Source organism: Peromyscus leucopus, chromosome 10 (genome assembly GCF_004664715.2).
Source record: "Peromyscus leucopus breed LL Stock chromosome 10, UCI_PerLeu_2.1, whole genome shotgun sequence".
Classification (NCBI taxonomy): domain Eukaryota; kingdom Metazoa; phylum Chordata; class Mammalia; order Rodentia; family Cricetidae; genus Peromyscus; species Peromyscus leucopus.
In genome coordinates, this window is record NC_051071.1 from 40,464,890 (window position 1) to 40,485,654 (window position 20,765).

The window sequence follows — 20,765 nt, forward strand, 5'->3', positions numbered from 1 at the left end:
CTTGTTCAGAACAGAGAAATTGGCCATATGCCTCGATGGAAGAAAAGAAAAAGGGATCCTTTTGCAGGCACACTAGAGGATGTTTACACAGACCTGAGCAATAGCCTAGCAAAGGTAAAGAGGTATTGTTGGTGAGACTCTTCTTGGAATTCAGAAAACTGGGACTAAATGAATAAATGTGTGTATGTGGGGGTGGAGTGGGTGACTGGAGGGGTGGGCAGATAGATGGATGACTGTGATGAGCACAGAGAATACAATGTGCCCATGTGTTTTGTATATGGCTGAGAACAGGAGGAAGTCTGCAAATGCTGAAGAAGCAGGATAACAAGGGGTGAGAAGGTCAAGACAGAAACATTTCCTGAAGCTGAGCCTTGCTAAGACTTTCCTCAATTCATCTAGATCAGAAACACACACAACTTGACTTCACTGTTGCTGGTGGCAGTGGTCGGAGTTCGGAACCTTTCTGTTCTTGGGTAATTGTGAGCACTTTAATTCTGTGGGATAAGCTTGTCTATCCCAACTAATCTCACTGTCTTTACACACTCCCAAATTAGAGGACTTTCAGAGTACATTAAAGCCCTACAGGTAAACGTCAGAACCAGTGTAGCAGCCCACGCTCGCCGCTTACCTGACACTCTCCCTCCTTCATTCTTAGCAAAGGACACTCCATTTTGTTCTGAGAGCAAAAGGAGGCTTTGTCCTGCCAGACTCTTGTTTGTATTGATGCCCTGTGATTAATTCCTGGCCACAAGACATCAAAACATCTGGGGGGCAGGATGTTCCCCTTCCTTTATCCTCTCAGAAATGGAATGCCACATCTGGGTGTGTAAAAGATTGTCCCCCTGAAATTATGAGGCTACCTGAGAGAGGCCCAAAGTCTATGGGCTGCCAATGTGAGCCCTGCTGGCACAACAGGGCCCTCCTACTGGCTCCAGACTTTTTTTTTTTTAATGTGACATTCATCAAGTGTCTCAGAAACTTCTTGTCATAGTTTCCATTATTTTCAGCCAAAAGCATTCCTGGCAGACATTCTTGGGTTGATCCTATTGTAAACTACAGTCTGGGATCTGGTGCCCAGAGTGGGTAAAAGAAAAAGCCTTCTTTATTGAATATTGCCTTTACAAAGGCCGATTCCTCCCAATGGTAAGAAAAATTGTATTCTTTTGGGCCGCAAATCCTGGCTGGAACCAAGTTGTTTAATCAAACCACAGAGTAGGAAGTCCAGAGGATTTTTGTTTTTTTTGTTTTTTTTTTTTTTTTTTAAGCAAAATTATGCAGAAACATCTGGGCTTCAGACACCTTCTTCCTTCCCTTCCTCTACCCAGCCGTCCTGGGCTTTTGCCTTGTGCCAATTGAACTAGACTCCCCAGGAACTTTCCTTGGGGGCTCCCTCTGTCCCGAGCCCTCTGGTAAAATATGGAGGCCTGAATGAAATGTTAGGAAGGAAAGGCAAGGGACTGTCGAGTTCTGCACCTCGCCCATGTTATATAAATAATCTCCCAAGTGTGAAACGTCTCCAAACGCAATGATGATGGCCATGGTGATGGTAGTGGTAAGAGTGGAGGCCGGGCACACTTTCCCGCTGCTGTTTGTGAAAAAAAACAAGGCTTCGTTTCTTTTCCAGTCAGCTAGCATTTAAATTTCCAAATGAATGGTTGAATTTATTCATCCCCCCGACACCCCGTCTCATAACAGGAAGCAATTAAAGTGCTTGACGTGACTCAACAACCCATGTGAAGAAATGAAATATATTAGCACATCCTTCCCCAGCTGCCCTTTGAGCCCACGAAGCTACCTTCAGCATGCCTAAGGACAGTGCTGAGGGAACCCCAAACTCTCACCAAGTGGGAAGAAAGAGACTCTGACTCATGAACTAACAAGACTCAGTCCTGGGCTATCATCATGAAGCCTTTTCAGTGTGGGACTGATGTTCTTAGAGTTTTCAGAGCTGGTGCCTCGCTGAGAACAGACGTAAAAATGGAGAACAGGATCATGCGATCATCAGAGCCTCAGATAAACTAATGGCAGCACATCTCAACCAGACAACGCAAGAGTCCGGCAGGTGCTTGAGGACCTGCTGATTTTGGTTCACTCTCAGGAGTGAATTACCTGGGCATGTGCATCTGCTGGTCTACAAGCCAATGTGGGATTCCATGTCAGGTGCATAGAGGACTCAGTCTGCAGGTAAAAGCCACGTGTCGGTCACCCAGAAGACAGAGCAGAGCAGACTCTGTCTCTTTCTTTGTGGGGGGCATGGCCATTCCCCTATCCCTGTGTGATGCCTGTGAAACTGGCCCCACCCACTCCTGATCACACAGCAAGATTCCCTCCTCAACAATACAAACAGCTTCCAGGAAATTTGGCCTACGGTTGTCAAAAATGGTGGAAGGCCTAGAGCTGGTTAAATAGACGATCCTGGAGTTTTCGATTGTGTGAACCAAGGACATCTCCCTTTCTGCTGAAGTTGGTGTGAGTTTAGTGTTCTATCCCTTACCACTTCAGCAGAGCCAGCTACCACAAGAACAAAGGTTCGGGTCCTGAAAAGGGGAAACAGACATCTATATAGAAATTCACCTGTAGGTTGGGGGTGGCTCAGCAGGTAACAGAGCTTGCCGTGTAAGCTTGAGAACCTCAGTTTGGGTTCCCCAGAACCCAAACATCTGGGGGTGGCTGTGCACACTATTGTCCCAGCATTGGCCTTCTCATTTGTTCAGAATTCTAGGAGGATTGTTGCAGATTGCTGGCTGCTAGCCTAGCTCCATATTCAGTGAGATAGCATGTCTCAAGGGAATAATGAGGAGAGGGATACAGCAGGTCCCCAGCGTCCCTCTGGCCTCCAGGTGTGGGTACTTGCATTCACCAGTTTCCACATCACAGCCTGAGAGCTCTCTTTTCACCAGCCCAATTTATAAAACGAATTATCGTAAAAGAAAACAGATACTGAAATTACACAATGTGATGGTTGCTATGTGCTAAGCACTTCCTTTCCTTACATACATTAGCTCATTTAATTATGAAATTCTCTCATTATGTTAGTTAATTCGATTACAATCCAGTGGTGGTTTTTTTTTCTTTTCTTTTTAAATCTGTGGGAACAATGTGGCTTGGAGTACATATATGAATGCTGTGTAAAAAACTGCCAAGTTGGTTACCTGAGGTCAGGAGGAACTCACAGACTTGTTTCAATGAGATGCCCCCAGTAAGTCTCTGGCATTTGAAGATTTGGTCCCCAGATGGTGGCTGTTTGGGAAGGATTAAAAGTGAGGTGTTGCCTTTTTGGAAGTTATATGCCTACTGCCATGCTCCCTGACATTATGGGGATGGACTCTTACCCCCTCGCCTCTGGAACAGTAAGCCCCAATAAATGCTTCCTTCTATAACTTGCCTTGGTCATGATGTTTAATCAGAGAACAGAAAGGTAACGAAGACACCGTGTGTTAATGTATGTGTGTGTTCAGGCATGTGTGGGTGTACCTATGTGTTTGGCATGTGTATTAAGTGTACACAGATATGGGGACCAGTGATTAACCTTAGGTACCATTCCTTAGAATGCTCCCCACCTTGTGTTTTTGAAACTGGAACTCTCTCTCTGGGACCTAGGGCTCACTGATTTGCTTAGGCTGACTGGCCAGCAAGTGCTAGGCATATCTAACTGTTCCTGCTTCCCCAAAGCAGGGATTTTAAGCAAGCACTATTCCATGTTGGCTTTTTTATGTGGGCTCTGGGAATCAAACTCAGATCCCCATGCTTATATTGCAAGCACCTTAATGACTGAGCTGTCCTCCCAGCTCCTGATGCCAGACTTTTGAGACCTCCACCAGAGACCTCTGAAGTGTGAGTTCAGCTGATGCCTTGGGAACTGGTTAGGGACTCTGCAAGACAGCCATCCCACCAATAAATAAGAAGCCGTTGTTCAGCCTGGAAAGATGCTTCCTCACTGGAAGTCTGATCTCAAACTCTGCAAGACTGAATTTTAAAGACCAATGGCACATAAAGCAGAATTCCATTTGAATAACTTGCCTGCAAAGGATTTGAACTTGAGGTCATCTTCATACCAATGAGGCCAGCCCAACCTCTGCCTATCTTCCTGTTTGGCTCATGTTTATAAGATGTCCTGCTTTTCAGATTTTCTGAGGTATAATTTATAAGCAGTGACACACATGATCTTTGATGCGTAGGCATTCAAAATGTGGGATTGCTCCATATTTCTCTCTCTCTCTCTCTCTCTCTCTCTCCTCTCTCTCTCTCTCTCTCTCCTCTCTCCTCTCTCCTCTCTCCTCTCTCCTCTCTCCTCTCTCCTCTCTCCTCTCTCTCTCTCCATACCCATCCAAGGAAGCCATTACTCTGGTTTTACCAGCAGTTAGTGAGGGTACTTATCCTCGACCATGATATAAGTGAAAAAGAACTAAGCATTCTTAACTGCAAAGCCATCCCTCAGCCCCCTACTAACCCTTTTAATAGTTTTAGGATATAAAATAATATGCTTTCGGGGCTGGAGAGATGGCTCAGCCGTTAAGAGCACTGACTGCTCTTCCAGAGGACCTGGGTTCAATTCCTAGCACCCACATGGCAGCTCACAAATGTCTGTAACTCCAGTGCCAGGGGATCTGACACCTTCACACCAATGTACATAAAATAAATTGAAATAAATTATTAAAAAATAATAATATGCTTTCTTTCTCATCTCATATCAGCTATTTTGATTTCTCTCTCTTCCTTTAATTAGGCTTATTTGGCTTTTTAGCAGTTTTATAAGCCTTTAAAAATCATCTGCCGTGGGCTTCTAAAAATATCTATCATGATTTTCTGTTTGGTTTATGTTTTATGTTTCTGTTTGGCTTATTGGTTTATGTGATGTTTGCACCTATGTATATATTCATTTACTGTTCTTTAACATCTGTGTTTTCCTACTTTTTAAATATAGGTATATGTATTAAAGTTATGTATCTCCCTCTAAGAACTGTTCTGGGTCCACCTTGCAGGTTTTGATGTGTTGCTTTCATTATTTTCATGTAGGACTACTTTCTTGTTTCCCTCTGGCTCCTTCTGTTGGAAGGACATCACTTGGTTCCCACGTATTGGGGGATTTCTAGACAGCTCACTGATTTTGATCTCAGTCTCTGCCATCAGGTGACACCTCTTAGGCCTTAGTGAAGCTAATGTTTTGTCCTAGCATAGGATCTGGTGTGATGAGCACACCGTAACCTTAAGAACTGCTTATCTCACAATTATTGGGAATATACCCAGTTGTGTGGATGGATAGCTTATTCAGTTCACCTATATTCAGGTTGTTTTTTTGTATGAACTACTAAAAGCTTTTTTCTTCTTTAATGTTCTATTCTGATTTTGGATTTTGTCCTGTTTTTAGTTTTATGGGTTTTCACTTAATATATTCCAAGCTTTATTACTGCATATCTAAAATGTTGAGTGTTCCGATGCCTTTCTAGTGGTGGTACCTTTTTATCACTGTGTAATGTTGGGTTGTGACTACAGCAGTGTCCTGGCACTTATTTTGACTGATATTAATCTGTTAATAGACACACCCTCCTTACACACTAAAATTTCTTTTCATTCCTTCATTGCCAACCTGTCCGTGTCTTTATATTTGATGTTTCTCTCCAAAGAGCAGCAAAGAGTTGGGTCTTGCATTCTTTTCCAAACTGAGAATGGGTCACCTGACCACTGTCAGTTGAAAGGGGTTCTGGGAAAGGAAGTCTCTGCTTTTCAGTTTGAGAGAAGGAGGCAGCAAGAAGATGGATAAATATAGCTGCTGGGTCCAGCAAATGTTTATTAAATAAATATGAAACATATAAGCCAAAGACTGTTTCTCTTCTCCCAAGTGGTGTGTTCCATGCAATTATTTTGAAGAAACAGGCACAGACTTAGATATGCGCATGCTTTCCCACCCCATTCTGTCCTATTGTTTACAACTGGCAGCACACAAAGAAATAGAGCGCTCTCTCTCTCTCTTTTTTTTTTTTTTTTTTTTTCTCTTCTCTCTCTCTCTCTCTCTCTCTCTCTCTCTCTCTCTCTCTCTCTCTCTGGCTGCTCAGAACATACCAGGAACTTAACTTGGAGGGATTTTGATCTTGTGTTCCCTGGAGGAATCTTCTACATCCACTGTCCTTCTGGTCAAGAAAAGCCTTTCATTTCTGTTCTCCTATGCATGAGGTTTCTCCTCGAATGGCCACTGTTGGAGGGACAGGTGACCTGCTCACAGCACAAGGGAACTTGCCAGGCTATCACATGCACCAGAGTGCAAGCCACTCTTCACCCACAGGCAGTGCCTTTAAGGTGACCATCAAGTGTTGCTTAGCCAGCGCCTGGCACACAAAGGGCGGCTAATAAATGTTTGTTATTATTTTACGTCTATTCGGAAGAAGGGGGCTTGTTCCCTTCCTGTCCATGAGGAGCCTCTTTCCCCTCGATTATCCAAATGTGGTTAGACCAAATGACAAGGTCCAGGACTGATGTGCAGAGGATCTGTTCAGCTTCTGTTCCTCAGCTGGGGGGGGGGGTGGGGGGGGGGGCGTTCCGGGCAAACTCCAGGCAGGCAGGAATCACTTCAAGTTTTCTCCGGAGTGTCTGAAGTGCTCAGGTTGGGTAAACGGTCACTGCGTACCACCTGGCCTTGGAGGGCGGTGACCCGCGCTCCCTGGCTTCCAAGGTTACTGAAACATCACCTGCTGAGGAAACTTAGCTCCTAGAGAGATCCTTCACAGCTGCCATTCCAGCATCCAAGTCCTGAGGACAAAGGTCCTGAGCAGCCCTCTTCTCCAGGGGTGGGAAGGGCGCTTCCTGACCTTTCTAATTCTGAGCCTTAGAACTTGCACGGGACCTGTCCTGTTACACATTAACAGTCTGGGCGGTCAGAAGTGGTTCGGTGTCAGCTCTGCAGAGCTTACCACTTCTTTGTACCTTTTCTCTCATCTCTGCACCAGGCTGGTGGTAACCAAATGTAATGATTAAGAGGCCAGGCTCAGGAACCAGGCCAGATCTTGGATTAGGGGTTTTTGTTTGTTTGTTTTATTTTTTTTTTCTATCTAAAAAAATGACTATTTTTGATTTTGTAGGGCTGAGACTTGAACCTAGAGCAAGCTAGGCAAGCATGCTTTCTCTGTTCTACCTCCCAACCCTTAAGAAAATTGCTTTTTGAGATCTGTGTAACCCAGACTGGCCTAGGATTGCAATTCATCTGTCTCAGTTTCCTGAGTGACTGGGATCACAGGTGTGTGTCACCGGGCCTATTTTATAAATTTAAATCCTGACTTGGCCATTTTCTAGCCTTGTATCTTGAACCCAGTAGTTTTTCCTTTTCTGAACCACAAGTCCTTATCTATAGAGTAGATAGATTAATATCTACATTACAAAATGATTGCAACCATTAGCCATGCTACCCATGATACTTTCTCATATTATGAGAAGGTTCACGTAACGAAAGCAGAGCTTCAGGTATGGCTAGAAGCTGGGTTCCACTAAGTCCCTGTTTCACTGTACTTTCATTTTATTTTCTTTCGCATGGTGGGCCTTGTCCTCAGACAGGCTCTCCCTTGGTGGAGGTACAGTGACCACAGTTTCTTTCTGGTTTCAAGTCAGGAAAGAGAGGATATATCTCTTTTACGAGTCCCAATCAAAGCCAGGTATGATGGCACATGCCTTTAATTCCAGAACTCTGGAGGCAGAGGCAGGTGGATCTCTGTGAGTTCTAGGCCAGCCTTGCCTACAAAGACTGTTACACAGGGAAACTCTGTCTTGGGGAGGGGTTGGGGGAGTCCGAATCCCAACCAAGTATCTTGGAGTCTCATTGTCCCAGAATGCATTGTGTCTTGACCATGACAAGTGGTGCCCACGCCATCCACTTAGCTTTGCATCTAGGAGTAAAGTTGGCTTTTAAGAAGGGAATGAGATCATGATATCCAAGGAAAGGGGATGAATGTTGCAAGGATGGAGTAAGGAAAGGCAATTTTCTCTTAGAGGGCATAAAAAAGAACGTGAATCGGGGCTTTACACTAATCCTAGAATCCCAGAATGAAGGAACGCGTCTTGAGTCTTGAAAGAAATAGAATGAGGCTCATTGAAGATAGTGCCACTTGAAACAGTAGCTGGGAGCTTATGCAAGAATTACTTCAAGGACTGAATGAAAATAAGGACTTAACAAAATGAATGAAAAAGCCGTGAAAAGAAGCCAGAATCTGGAAGGGTGGCTATGTGTGGTGGGTGGTTGTGGGTGACTCCGGGTGGTGAGTGGCTGAGGGTGACTGATGGCTATGGGTGGTGGGTGGCATCTCATACTCATTGGTGGAGACCAGCTACTCCCAACAGCGGATGCAGAGCTCAAGACTGAGCTGCTCTTTCCAGAGCTGTCTGCCTTCAAAAGTAGATGAGGACAGATAGGCCAGAGTCCTCAAGTCCCGAGAAGCCCCCTTCTCATCTTTTAGAGTAGCTGCCCCTGGACACAGGCCTTTCCTGTGGGTCTTTCAGCAGAGCAGTGATCTCTAAACACAGTTGCCCAGCAGAACCATCTGTATTTAATTAAACACAGTGCTTCTGGGCGCCTCCACCTGAAGTAGATTCATTAAGCTCTGGGTAGAGCCCAGAGGACAGGTTACCGAACAACTTTCTGTCTGTCAAGCCCGGCCACTGGAGGTGTCAGGCGGGGTCCTGTCCTTCTGTCTATAGCTGCACCATTGGCATCTCTGTTTTCTAGGACAGGGACTTGGGCAGCTCAAGTCTCCGGTGTGCGACCTGGTGCCTGGTAAGGGGCAGGCACCCACCTAACCGTTTGTTGAAGGAATTCGGGGAGATGGACAGGCAGCAGCAAGCTGACTTTTCCCGTGGCGGGGGTGGAGAGCTTTACAGGAAAAGAGAAACTTGTGTTCACAGAAAGAGCATCTGTGGTGGAGAAGAGTTCATGATAACAGAAGAAACAATGGCCTTGGGGTAAAGGCTCCTGACATATCCATTCCACGTACCGTTTTTAAAGGGACTTCTTGGGCGGGGGCTCAGTGGGCAGAGTGTTTGTCTGGCATGTGTGACGGCCTGTGTTTGGTCTCCAACAACACATAAACATGGTGGTGCAGTTCTGGAATCCCAGCATTTGGGAGCTAAAGACAGGAAGATTAAGACTTCAAGGTCACCCTCCGTTACATAGCAAACTGAGGTTAGCCTGGGAGATATGTGTCCCTGTTTCAAAAACAAACCGCCCTCCTCGGTCACTTTAATACAACAGTGACACCGGTCATGTCACTGTTCCGGTCATTATTTGACTCACTAATGCCATTATGAGAGCTAGACGCTGGGTTTGCTCTTTTGATTCTCACAGGGATGGGAGCTATCCGTATCCCGGGCCTATTTCACCGATGCTGAAAGGGAGGTACAGGGAGCACACGGGGAGCAAATGGCAAGGCTGTGAAGGCACACTCCCATGCCTGCCCCACACCTTGTGTGGTAGCGCAGTTCTGGAGAGAGTGTCACCCTCAGCTGCCAAGTGCCCATGTCTGTCTTATGCACATACCAGCATCCAGCAGCAGAAGTCAACAGCTGAGGGAGTCGGGGGACGAGAAGAGGCCCTTCCATAAAGAGACCATTGTACACCTCTCCAAACAAGCTATTTTCTTTCTCCTTTCTGCTCCCCTGCTGCGTTCTGAAGGTCACGGACTGCGTCTGCACAAGCCAGGGAAGTCACGAAAGGCGTACTTGGCAAGGGGAAGCAGCATTGGGAAAGGATCTGGGAGGTGGGGACAAGAAGAAGAAGTGGAGGAGGAGGAGGAGGGGGAAGCAGGAGGAAGAGGAACAGGAGAAGGAAGAAGAGGAGGAGGAAGGAAGAGGAAGAAAAGGAGAAGGAGGAGGAAAAACATGACGAAGAAGAGGAGGAGGAGGCGGCAGCAATTTTACCACAAGGGACAGCCAGGCTGGATTTTCTTGTCTCAGCCAGCCCAATGACCTTCTTCCCTTTTGCTGACCACTCCCCGGGGCTGGCCTCCCTGCTGCTCACAAACAGCCAGCCGGACAGCTCTGGGGAGGCAGCCCACAGGCTCTTCCTCCGGACCCTAGCTGGGTGCTGCTCCCCGCTTCGCCAGAGGGAAAGCGCTCTTGGAGAGCAAGCTTGACAGGTGCGTGCCAAACTGAGCTTAATTCCATTCTTTGAGGAGCGTGCCTCTGAAGAGCTGGAAACTGGGCTGGGGCCGCCGGCACTGGCTGGAAAAGGTTCAGTCATGTTCTTGGGAGAGAAACACAGTTTAGTGATAGGCCTGGCTGCTCTCGAGTCGGGGGAGTAGGGTCATGGGAAGAGGGAGAGGAAGTCGATGGGAAGAGAGCTTTCTCCTTTGGCCTGCAGTGGCTGGTCCAAGAGGCCTTTAATGCTATAAATGTCATGTAATGAAGGCTGTCTTTGGTCACTGTGTGGCTTGGGTATTGGAGTTATGGAGGGTGGGGATGAGCAGGTACCCTCAAGAGTCACTTGCTTTGGAAAGCCCTAAGTCCCAGGGTTTTGTCGGCTCCGGCTGACAGCAAAGACTCCTTCTAAAGAGCAGCTGACGGGTGAAAATACTCAAGGAGAGGGAGACCTCACGAACAAGGAGTCCAGGTTTACCTGGGGGTAAGGAAGCATGTTCTTTATAAAAAGAAAATGTCTTTTTAAAAAACATTCACTCTGAGAAAAGCCCACAAACACACCCCGGTTGGATTTTGCTCTGGGCTTTGAAGGGAGAATTCCTGAAGCGAAGCGTAAGCACAGAACATGCCTGAGTGACAGGCTGCCTCAGAAGAGGATCCCTGTCCGGGGAGAGCTTAAGGCCAGATGCACAAGGCTGCTCCCGTACTTCTCTACCCACTCCCCAAAGCTTCCAAAGGAGTTCCACACTAGGCCACATCCAAGGGGGGAGGGTCTCTAGATGTCACTTTTTCAGTGTCCCCTGAGACCTACCTGGCTTACTCCTTCTCAAGCCTTTTCTGGTTCCCTCCTCCTTCCTTGGCCTCCACAGCATCTCTCAGCTGATGGTCCTCACAGCTCCATCAGCAGCCTCTCTTTGGCAGCCGCATGCTGCCCTTTGCCGAGAACTTGCTCCGTATGAGAGCCCTATTTGAAAACTGGGCAGTGTGGTTCTGAAGTGGGGCCTGAGAGACAACCATTCACTTCCAGATCTTGCCCTGAGCTCTTCAGTGAATGTGTAGCCCGGGGAGATAGGCTCAACCCTGTGACTCTGCTTTCTGCCTATTGTATCCATCCCATAGAGTGCCTGCCAGGATTCAAACCCGGGGACTGGGGAGACGGCTCAGTCAGCAAAGTGCTTGCCACACAAGCATGAGGACTTGAGTTCGATCCCTAGCATGCACGAAAAAGCCGGGCACAATGGTGGTGGACTGGGGAGCTTACTGGCCTATCAATCTAACTCAATCAATGATCTATACACACACACACACACACACACACACACACACACACACACACACACACACATGCGCACGCGCGCGCGCGCGCGCACGCACAGGCATGCATGCACCGATGTGCACACATACATAGATATGTCTACAATTCACATATGCCAAAGGCTTTTCACAGTGCCTGGCTCAAGGATTCAACTGGTGCTGGCAATTTCAGTCTTCCTTTTGAAGGCTGGTAGGCAGCAAGCTCCCCAGAGGTAGGGATGCCTGCGCCTACTTGCAGATGAGAAATGGGCTCAGAGAGGAAGCAGGCCCATGGACAGTTTGCAGCTCAGCACACCGCTCCTGATGCACAGAAACAGCAGTAGCAGATAACCTCAGAGCGTAAGTGGTAGTCAAGTTTTAGATTCATGGGGCGAGTTCCCGAATCCATTCTTATAATCACCATACTAAATTGTCCTTCCGTAACAGCTGTGGAAAGAACCCACAGTCCATTCATTTTAAATGGCACCTATTCAGGGCTTGTAGAAGGGCTCTGAAAGCACAGATGACCTTCAACTAGCCCCTTGGAGGGATCATTAATCCCTTAGGGCAGGTTTTAAAATGTGAAAGTATCCCCTTTATAAATATCTGCCTTGACCCTCACCATGGCCTTCTGTAGCAGAGCTGGCCTTATTTTACAGGTAAGGAGCCGAGGCTATGGACTGTAGCCCTACAAAGTCACAGTACAGTCACCCTCCATGTCCTTGGGTTGTATACCTCAGACAACCTCAGACAGAAATTACAAAACCTAAACAGATAAAAAGCCCACCCTGTATCCGTACTGAACATCCGCAGGCCTTTCTCCGTGTGACGGCTCTTTACACGGCCTTGACCCCGGTGACTACAGTAAGGCATCCAGGCATGTTTTAAAGGGCACATCTGAGCTGCCTCTGTGCACACATCTTGCTATCTTATGCAAGGGACTTGGACATCCATGATTTTGGAATCCATGAAGCATTTTGAAATCCATCACCCACATATCGAGTTAATTGGCTGTGTTGTAACTGAGGATGAATTCTGTATCTTTCCATTATTTTGGGGGCACAGAATATTTAAACATTAAAACAAACAAACAAACAAAAAACAGAGACCAGTTAAGCCCTTCTGAATTAGAATCTCTTGGGTGGGGGATGGTTGGGCTTCTTGGTTTTAGAAACCAGAATCCAGGCTGGGGATACAGCCCAGGGTAAAGCAAAGATGGGAAGTTTGGATCCCCGGAAACTATGTAAAAAGCTGGATGGGTGTGGTGGTCCACCTGTGATCTTCGTGACAGGGAGGAGGAGATAGGGAATCCCCATCTGGTTAGCCAGACTAGCCAGAAGGACAACAGCAAGCCTCAGGCTCAGTGAGAGACTCTCTCAATACATAAGGTGGAGGGAAAGAAATTGAAGAAGATGGCTGATGTCAACCTTGGGCCCCTACACACACACACACACACACACACGCACGCGCACGCGCACGCGCATGCACGCACGCACGCACGCACACACACGCACGCACGCACGCACGCACACACACGCACGCACGCACGCACACACACACACGCACACGCACACGCACACAGCACACACACACACACACAACACCACACACACACACCACACACACACACAAAGAGAACCTCATGTACACGCAACACTAACCCAATCTCATGGCCTCTTCCAAAGTACCAGACCTGAGCTTCCAAACATCTGTCCAGACCCCTGGGTGGGGATGTCCCCACCACTGCACACACCCTAGCCCACTTCCTCTTGGGCCTGTTACCCACATCCTCTTTGGGACACCTCAGCCTCTGGCAACTACTATTCCTCTTTCCTCCTCTTGCCATGGCTACCACACCTACACCATTCTGTTTGCCAATTCCACTTAGTACCAGCTTCCATCGTTTCTGCCTTGGCTTCCTCCAATGGCCCCCTAACTAGTCCTAAGGCTGTGTCTCTCTGGGCCTGGGTCCGTCTCTGTCCCTAGACGGTCCCCATTGCCTTTCCCCAGTCCTCAGTGTCCAAAGCCCGGCCCTCATCCTTCCTTGTGTTAGATGAGAACTTAAACTTTTTGAGACATATGTGTTTGTACATATTTATGGGATGGATGTGATGTCTTAGATCTGTACACTGGCCCCACCCACACTGGGAGTGGACATGGCTTCTTCAGTGTCCCCAGCACGAGGCTCCAACTTCCACCTTAGCATTGTGCTGGCATGGCTTGAGGACCCGCCTGTCTTCACCCTCGTCTTCATTCAACCACTAGGTACCCTGCTGCCTGGTATGGACCTAGGAGATGGACAGGACTAGAAAGGCAGTGGGCACAGTCCTGGGGCACAGAAACGCACAGACTCAGAGACAGACATAGGCGGAGGACCACCAGTTAGGAGGCTACGGCAGGAACTTCAGGGAGAAACCATGAAGAAAACGGAATTGCTACCACCCTAGGCTCCAAGTCAGCGGAGTGGTGGGAATCAGGTGCAAACACCTCAGAGAGAGGGTTCGGTACCAGCAAGAATCAAGATGGCAGGGGCAGTAAGAACACGGGAAGAGCCTGCCAGGAGATCAGGCAGGGAGGTGAGAAGAGCTAGATCTGGAAGGGCAGACAAGGCCCCCAAGACTCCTAACAGTTGTTGGCTGCGGAGACAGGACTTGGATTGTCATTTTGTGTGACTCAGATCTCTGTGAGTTGGCACATCTGAAAATATAGCCAATGACCCTGTGCCTGGCACCCAGCAAGCCCCGGAGACACGTTTGTAAAATAAATAAATAAATAAATAAATAAATAAATAAATAAATAAATAAATAAATAAATAAGCATGGGAGAAAGTCCAGGCAGTCCCTTGTGGGGGCTGTGGGCTTAGGATGTGAGCAGGAGGTCCGTGAGACTGGACATTTCAAGTGACTAAGGCTTGCTTTCCCCTTACATGTAGGGGGACGTCTGTCCCGCAGGTGCAGAACCTCAGCCATGCTGGCCTTCCTGTTCTGTGGCTTGCTTCTGGCGGCCCGTGGCTCTGTCACCTCGACTTTGCCGGATCCTGAGGAGTCCAGCTTCGACTTAGCAGAGATCAAGCCAGACCTGGCTGAGAAGATAAGCGACACCCATGCCAAAGTGCAGGAGATCTGGTTGGAGCTGGGACGACGGCGGGAGGTGGATGCCACAGAGATGTACGCAGTCTGCCAGGTGCAGCCGTCAGCCTCGCTGGCGACCGATCAGCCGCGGGTCACCGGCCTGGTCCTCTTCCGGCAGCTGTCGCCCAGCGCCAGGCTCGAGGCCTTCTTCGATCTGGAGGGCTTCCCCGCCGAGCCGAACGTCTCCAGCCGCGCCATCCACGTGCATCAGTTCGGGGACCTGAGCCAGGGCTGCGAGTCCACGGGGCCGCACTACAACCCGATGGCCGTGCAGCACCCGCAGCACCCGGGCGACTTCGGCAACTTCGTGGTGCGCGACGGCCGCCTCTGGAAGTACCGCACCGGCCTGGCCGCGTCGCTGGCCGGCCCGCACTCGATCTTGGGCCGCGCCGTGGTGGTCCACGCCGGCGAGGATGACCTGGGCCGCGGCGGCAACCAGGCCAGCGTGGAGAACGGCAATGCCGGTCGCCGGCTCGCCTGCTGCGTGGTGGGCGCCAGCACCCCCGCGGCCTGGGCTCGCCAGACACAGGAGCACGCCGAGCGCAGGAAGCGGCGGCGGGAGAGCGAGTGCAAGGCCGCTTAAGAGTCACTCCTGGCCGCCGAGCCCAGCCGTGCCGTGCATAGATGCCTCCACGCGCTTCAGTCGCCTGCACGCATCCCAGACAGATGCCTTCCAGACATCTCAGGCGCCTCTGAGAATCTCACATGTTTCCATGCGCCCCAGACACCTCTGTATGGCCCCAGATGCTTTCACACACACACACCCCCAGTCACTTCTGCGCTTCCCAGATGCCCGCCACCAACCCCCGCCGGTCCAGACACCTAACCCAGGAATCCTTTCATGCCCTAGACACTTCCGCAGACCCAGAACTCCTTTATGCTCCCAGATACCTCCATCTGATGGAGGTTCCCCTCCATGCTGGACACTCCACCTTAAGGGCCCAGACAATCACAGATGCTCCTAGAATCCCCTTTGAAACAGTCTTTGATTCTGTTTGCTCCCAGAGAATCCCCCCCTCCCACCACCTCCGAGATCGCACTCTCTCTTTCTGCTCTGGGGACCTCTCAGTCAGCACCTTTGAGAACACTCCCCCCAGGTGTACCGAAATACCCCCACCCCCACCCCACTTCCTCTGGTCTGTCTTTTCTTTCCTATCCCCTAGCACAAGAGACTCCTCTCTTCCCTAGGGACCTCTTCTTTCCTCCCTTTGTTACTCCTAGGTGCTCGAGACCACCCTGCCTCACACACACCTAGGGTTCCACGTCTCAGCTCACCTCCTGGGGTGCCCCTGGTTCTGTTTTCAGCTATTCCCCATATGGTGCCTGCACCCCATGGAGAGCAGTTCCTATGAGGGTATTTGGCAACTTGTGTTTCACATTAAAGCACAGCAATTCAGTCCTGCATTGGCCTTGGGTACTTTTTTTTATTTTTTATTTGAGACTTCTTGGCTCAGTTCTCCTTCCCCAAAAATATCCCTGAGTCTTTGCAGGTCTTCTCCTGCCTCCCCAGTCCTGTAGGGAGAAGGTTCTATCATCAATTGCTATGCCTTTTGGAGGACAGAGGCTTAACAGCCATTCAAGGACATTTAAATGTGCTTGTGTGTGGCTTCTTTACAAAAAAGATATCAATACAACCCACAGCCAGAGAATGGGGCCGGGGGTGGGGGGGGGGGAGAGAAAAACCAACAAAACAAAACAAAAAAAAAAAAAACCCCAAGTGCTGTGAAATGAGTCCCAGGCTGGAGACCCTAGCCTGGTGAGAGTCGGGTAAGTATCGAGGTGCCCAGGCATGCAGCTCCCTGGGTGTTAGAGAACTGCCTGTGTATGTCTTCTACCTCTGCAAACCCGATCTGAGTACCTGTGTTAGCCCATCTCCCAGCAGAGGCTTCCCAACCTGGTCCTGCAAGGCAGCCTCCAGGTCTCCCAGACCTCAGCTGTGAGACAAACTGAAGCACAGCCAGAAGCCCTTGCCCTGTGCAGAGCTTTATCCCGTTGTCTCCATAGTTGGAAGTTGTGCAAGTGAGATGCCAATGACATGGGAACCCATGATGGAGAGGCATGAAGTCCATCTCCAACCACAGCCTCTCCTTTGCTGCCACGTGATGGTCAACTCAGAACCCTGGGGGAAGCTAGGGTCGGGATCAGCAGGTGCTTCTCACGGCTTCCCTTCTGTTTTTCTTGGGTCCCCGAACACCCTAGCAGACCCAGCCTGTATTTGTTCTGTCCGTTCATGGAGTTAGCAACTATTCTGAGAGCTAAGAAACACCAGGGAAATACCAAAAGAGCAAACTGCAGGCCACCGAAAGAGCAAAGGAGTAGAGACCGCATGCTAGCTGGCAGTTTGGGCTCACGTAGAAAGACCCCATTGAACCCCAGCTCTGCCACACGCTTCCAAGCTGTATGACCTGAACGAATCACCGAACCCACGTGAAAACCTGGTCATCATGCAGGGTTGTTTTGAAGCCTAAATCGGGTGTTGTTCATGAGAGGTGCTTAGCAGAGCATGCATAATTAATACAGATCCAGTTAGTCTATTAACAGCTGCCGATAAAGCCAGACAAAGCTATACCTAACAATGGATCCAGGCACCTTGTGTCCTGCAGCTAGAAGGATTTTCAGGATTTTCAGTAAATAAGAGGTAGCCACCTGAGGTTTCTAAGAAGCATTTCTACAGCCAACCAACCAGAGGCCATGGGAGTCAGCTCTGCCTTTTCAGCTTTGGCGGGGAGGGGACTGAAGAAGAGAAGATTGGGAGCCATGAGGCGGACATCTGGTTCTTGGCACAAAACCCTGCGTGCCACCAAGACCGCCCACTGGACTCTACTTGATCCCTGGCTTCTATTTTTACTCCCCTCATCTTACAGATCTGGCTTATGGATCTCTTTATGTTTGCTGTTTTGACTTCCTGGCCGGCTTGCTAATCAGTTTGCCGCTTTGACTCACAGGGTTTGCGTTCATTGCTGGGACTTAAACCCACACTTGTTTTGATTTCTTTCTGTAAAATTAGAAGCATTTGATGTAATGGCTGCACCTACCCACAGCTGGTAAAGCAAGAATAATGCTCGATCCCGCATAGCTTACACACAATGTAGACAATAATTAGGGATGCTATCTTTAGATGTTAGGATAAGCTGTTTTTCAGAATGGCAGGGATGTTTTTAATTTTTTTCCCTCTGAGTGGGGCTTATTAGTGCATATACACAAAAATACTAAAAAACTTAAGAAAATAGAGCAAATCAGTGAGTGCTTTAGCCAACTTAAAAGCCTGCAGGAAGTAAACCAACTGAGTTTAGATCTGCTGTTTGGACAAAATGCATAAAATCTTTACATCTTTCATAGTTTTCACTACTGCCATATGATCAAAGAATTTCAGGTGACAGATTGCACGGGGTAAGTTGCTACAGAATGCTGGAAGCAAAGCCCAGCCTGGGCTTGGCCTCGGGGAAGGTTGGGGGAGGGTGGTACAGATAACTGCAGACCATTAATCCCCCAGTCAGCAAGGATAACACTGAAAAAGCATTCATTGCGTGTATGTGCACGATGCGGGGATGAGGGCGTGCACTTGCCGTGATGCATGTGATGTGTGGAGCTCAGAGGACAACTCTGAGGAATCCATTACCCAGGTTCTGGCCATTGAAGTCAAGCACCTTTGCCCACTGAGCCAAAGAGCCCAGCCTCCACTTCTTCCTTTTATGCATATGGTGTGTGTGTGTGTGTGTGTGTGTGTGTGTGTGTGTGTGTGTGTGTGTGTGTTCCAAACTCTCAAATGTACTGACTCTGGAGCTCACTGTTTTGGCTAGTATCGCTATCTGGCTCCTCAGAGTCTGTCTGTACCTCCCAAAGGCTTGTACGACAGGAGACTGCCACACCCACCCAGATTTTACAAGGATGCTGGGCATCCAAACTCCAATCCTCAGCTGCACAGCCAGCTCACAACCAGCACCGAACCATCTCCCCAGCCTCCAGGCTTCTTTATTTTAGGTAACTGTGGCACAAGGTCTAGTTAAATATGATACATGATGATGGAGGAACCCAGTTCACTGTGTAAACAAGTTACTCTTTTCATTAAACGAAACTACAAAATAGCAAGTAATTTTAAAAAACAGTACCGAGTACTTAAGGTGATTTAATGTTTTATGTGAGTGTCCATGCATGTGTGTGGAGGTCAGAAGACAATCCGAGATGTTACTCATTGGGCAAAGTCCATTATTTTTATTGTTTTGAGACAGGGTTTTAAAACCCTGGAATCCACCAAACAACTAATTGGGTTGCCCGGCCAGCTCCAGGGACCCACCCACGTCCATCTTGTCTCAATACACCTGGCTTACAAGTGTGTGCCAAAACACCTGGATTCTTGTGGTTTGGTTTTGTTTTGTTTTTCTCACTTCCCTGCTGGGACTCAAACTCAACTCCTGCCTAACAGGCAAGCCCTGTTCTAAAGGAGCAGTCCTGGCCTCAGCTCAGATTCCCTCCCCACACATTCCCAGACTCACACACACAAGACTGGCCAAAGTGAAACTTCTCAGTGTTGTGTGCACTGGCCCTCCACACAGCCAAAAGAAAACATTGTCATTTAGGGAGAGGTGTAAATTGCCCCCATGCTGTGTCTCGTTGTTTTGTTTTTGTGCGACCATACTCTAGAGAGCCTAGGTCTTCTGCTTTTCCCTCTAATTAGACCCTCTCCTGCACCCCTGTTGGCTCTCTCTGATCTTACACTGCTCTGTGTTCAGTTGCCTAGGGGAAAGACTGCATTCAAGTGTGATTCTGTGGCCACCCTTTGACTTTCGGACAGCCCACCTGCTGCCTCCGGAGGGAGTGCTCAGAATCGGGAAGGAAGGATGCTTCCAAACACACCTTCCAGAACAGTCCAGCAGAGACCTCCAAAGAGGAGGGGGGCTACCCAGGCATTCACAGGGCTACACAATGAAGCCAGGAAAGCACCTGGATTTGGGGTGGGGGAGGGGTATTAAAAAAAACAAGAAGGACAAAAACAAGTTGACATTGTAAAGTGACAGACTTATATTAATGCGCAAGTAAAATGACCTTTTCCTGCCGGAAAGTGAAGCTGGTGCAGGTCTTCTCAGGCAGGACTGTAGTAAGTAGCCACTGTGTGGAGTGCCACCAAGAGGGCCCTCACTAGACCCTGGCATTGTGATGGATGATGGGAGCGTGTTAGGAAGCTAAGAAGGAGTCTACATTAAACCAGTTGACTTAGGTTAACTGTGGGGAGGAGGCTCTAGCCGGGACCTCCTGGCTAGTGGGCCTCAGAGGGATGCTGAAGACAGTGAAGTGGGGGGGGGGCAGTCAAAGAGAGACAGGAGGGGCTTGGGGAGGGAGGAAGTAAGGATGAGAAAGTCTGGTTTCTCAAGCACCAATTCGTTTTGACATACCTTAGGACTATCCACACTTGAGGGCTCACAGCACAAAAAATACAGAGTGCAAACACACTCTGTTTAAGGACTATGAGCTCGGCCTCACCTCTCTAGACTGCTCTCTGCACCTCAACTAACTAAGGTGGAAAACTAACAGGACAGGGACACCTATGGAGGGAAAAAGGCTAGGAAACACAGCAGACCATAATCAGGGAGGAGATGAGAGGACATGGTCTTTCCCTAACAAACAACAACTGCTCTCCAGCTCCATGAAAAAGATATGCAGGAGTCAAGTCTACTTAATTGCTCACTTTTCTGCCAAGATGTGATTCTCTTTTGTCAATTTCTCTCTTGGTATCTTCCTATCTAGGGAGAACCCAGAGGGCAGACCTCGATGAGTCTTTACCCATCACAATAATAAAAATACGTCCCAGCTAGGTGTTTAGATATAGGCATGTGTTATTGCGTGACTAGTAAAGTATGACGGAAACCCGTTTTCCTTCTCCTTTGCCACTTAAAACATGTTTATACATATGTGGGAGAAATATCCTTGTGCCTGAACACAATGTGATACTAGGTGATGTCTGCAGCTGTTGCAACCATGAATGCAAAACAAAACAAAAACAAGAAAAAATGAGAGATGGATGCCCAGATCCCTGGAAAATTCTTGAATGACGTAGTTCCAAGATGCTTGACATCTGAAGTCTTGGCCACACAATAGAGTTCATTACCCTACAGTATAAGTTCCTCTGAGTATGAGCTGTTGCTGGGAATATCACGATGGACACAGGATGGTGGGGTTGGGGAGAGAATGCCACAGCTAACTCTTTTTAAAAAAGACCAAAGGAAACCGTAA

At 48.5% G+C, this 20,765-nt stretch overlaps 1 protein-coding gene across 1 annotated transcript; it reads left to right on the forward strand.

Annotated features, from left to right (window-relative positions):
* The first annotated feature begins 9,807 nt into the window (after positions 1-9,807).
* Sod3 (superoxide dismutase 3) lies at positions 9,808-15,941 on the forward strand. Its single transcript, XM_028865900.2, has 2 exons — positions 9,808-10,112; positions 14,339-15,941. The coding sequence occupies exon 2, from the start codon at positions 14,374-14,376 to the stop codon at positions 15,118-15,120; it is 747 nt and encodes a 248-aa protein (XP_028721733.1). The 5' UTR covers positions 9,808-10,112; positions 14,339-14,373; the 3' UTR covers positions 15,121-15,941.
* Positions 15,942-20,765: the final 4,824 nt, after the last annotated feature.

Excerpts from the sequence above, each read along its gene's own strand:
- Sod3 (XM_028865900.2), top strand. The coding sequence starts at position 14,374 with ATGCTGGCCTTCCTGTTCTGTGGCTTGCTTCTGGCGGCCCGTGGCTCT.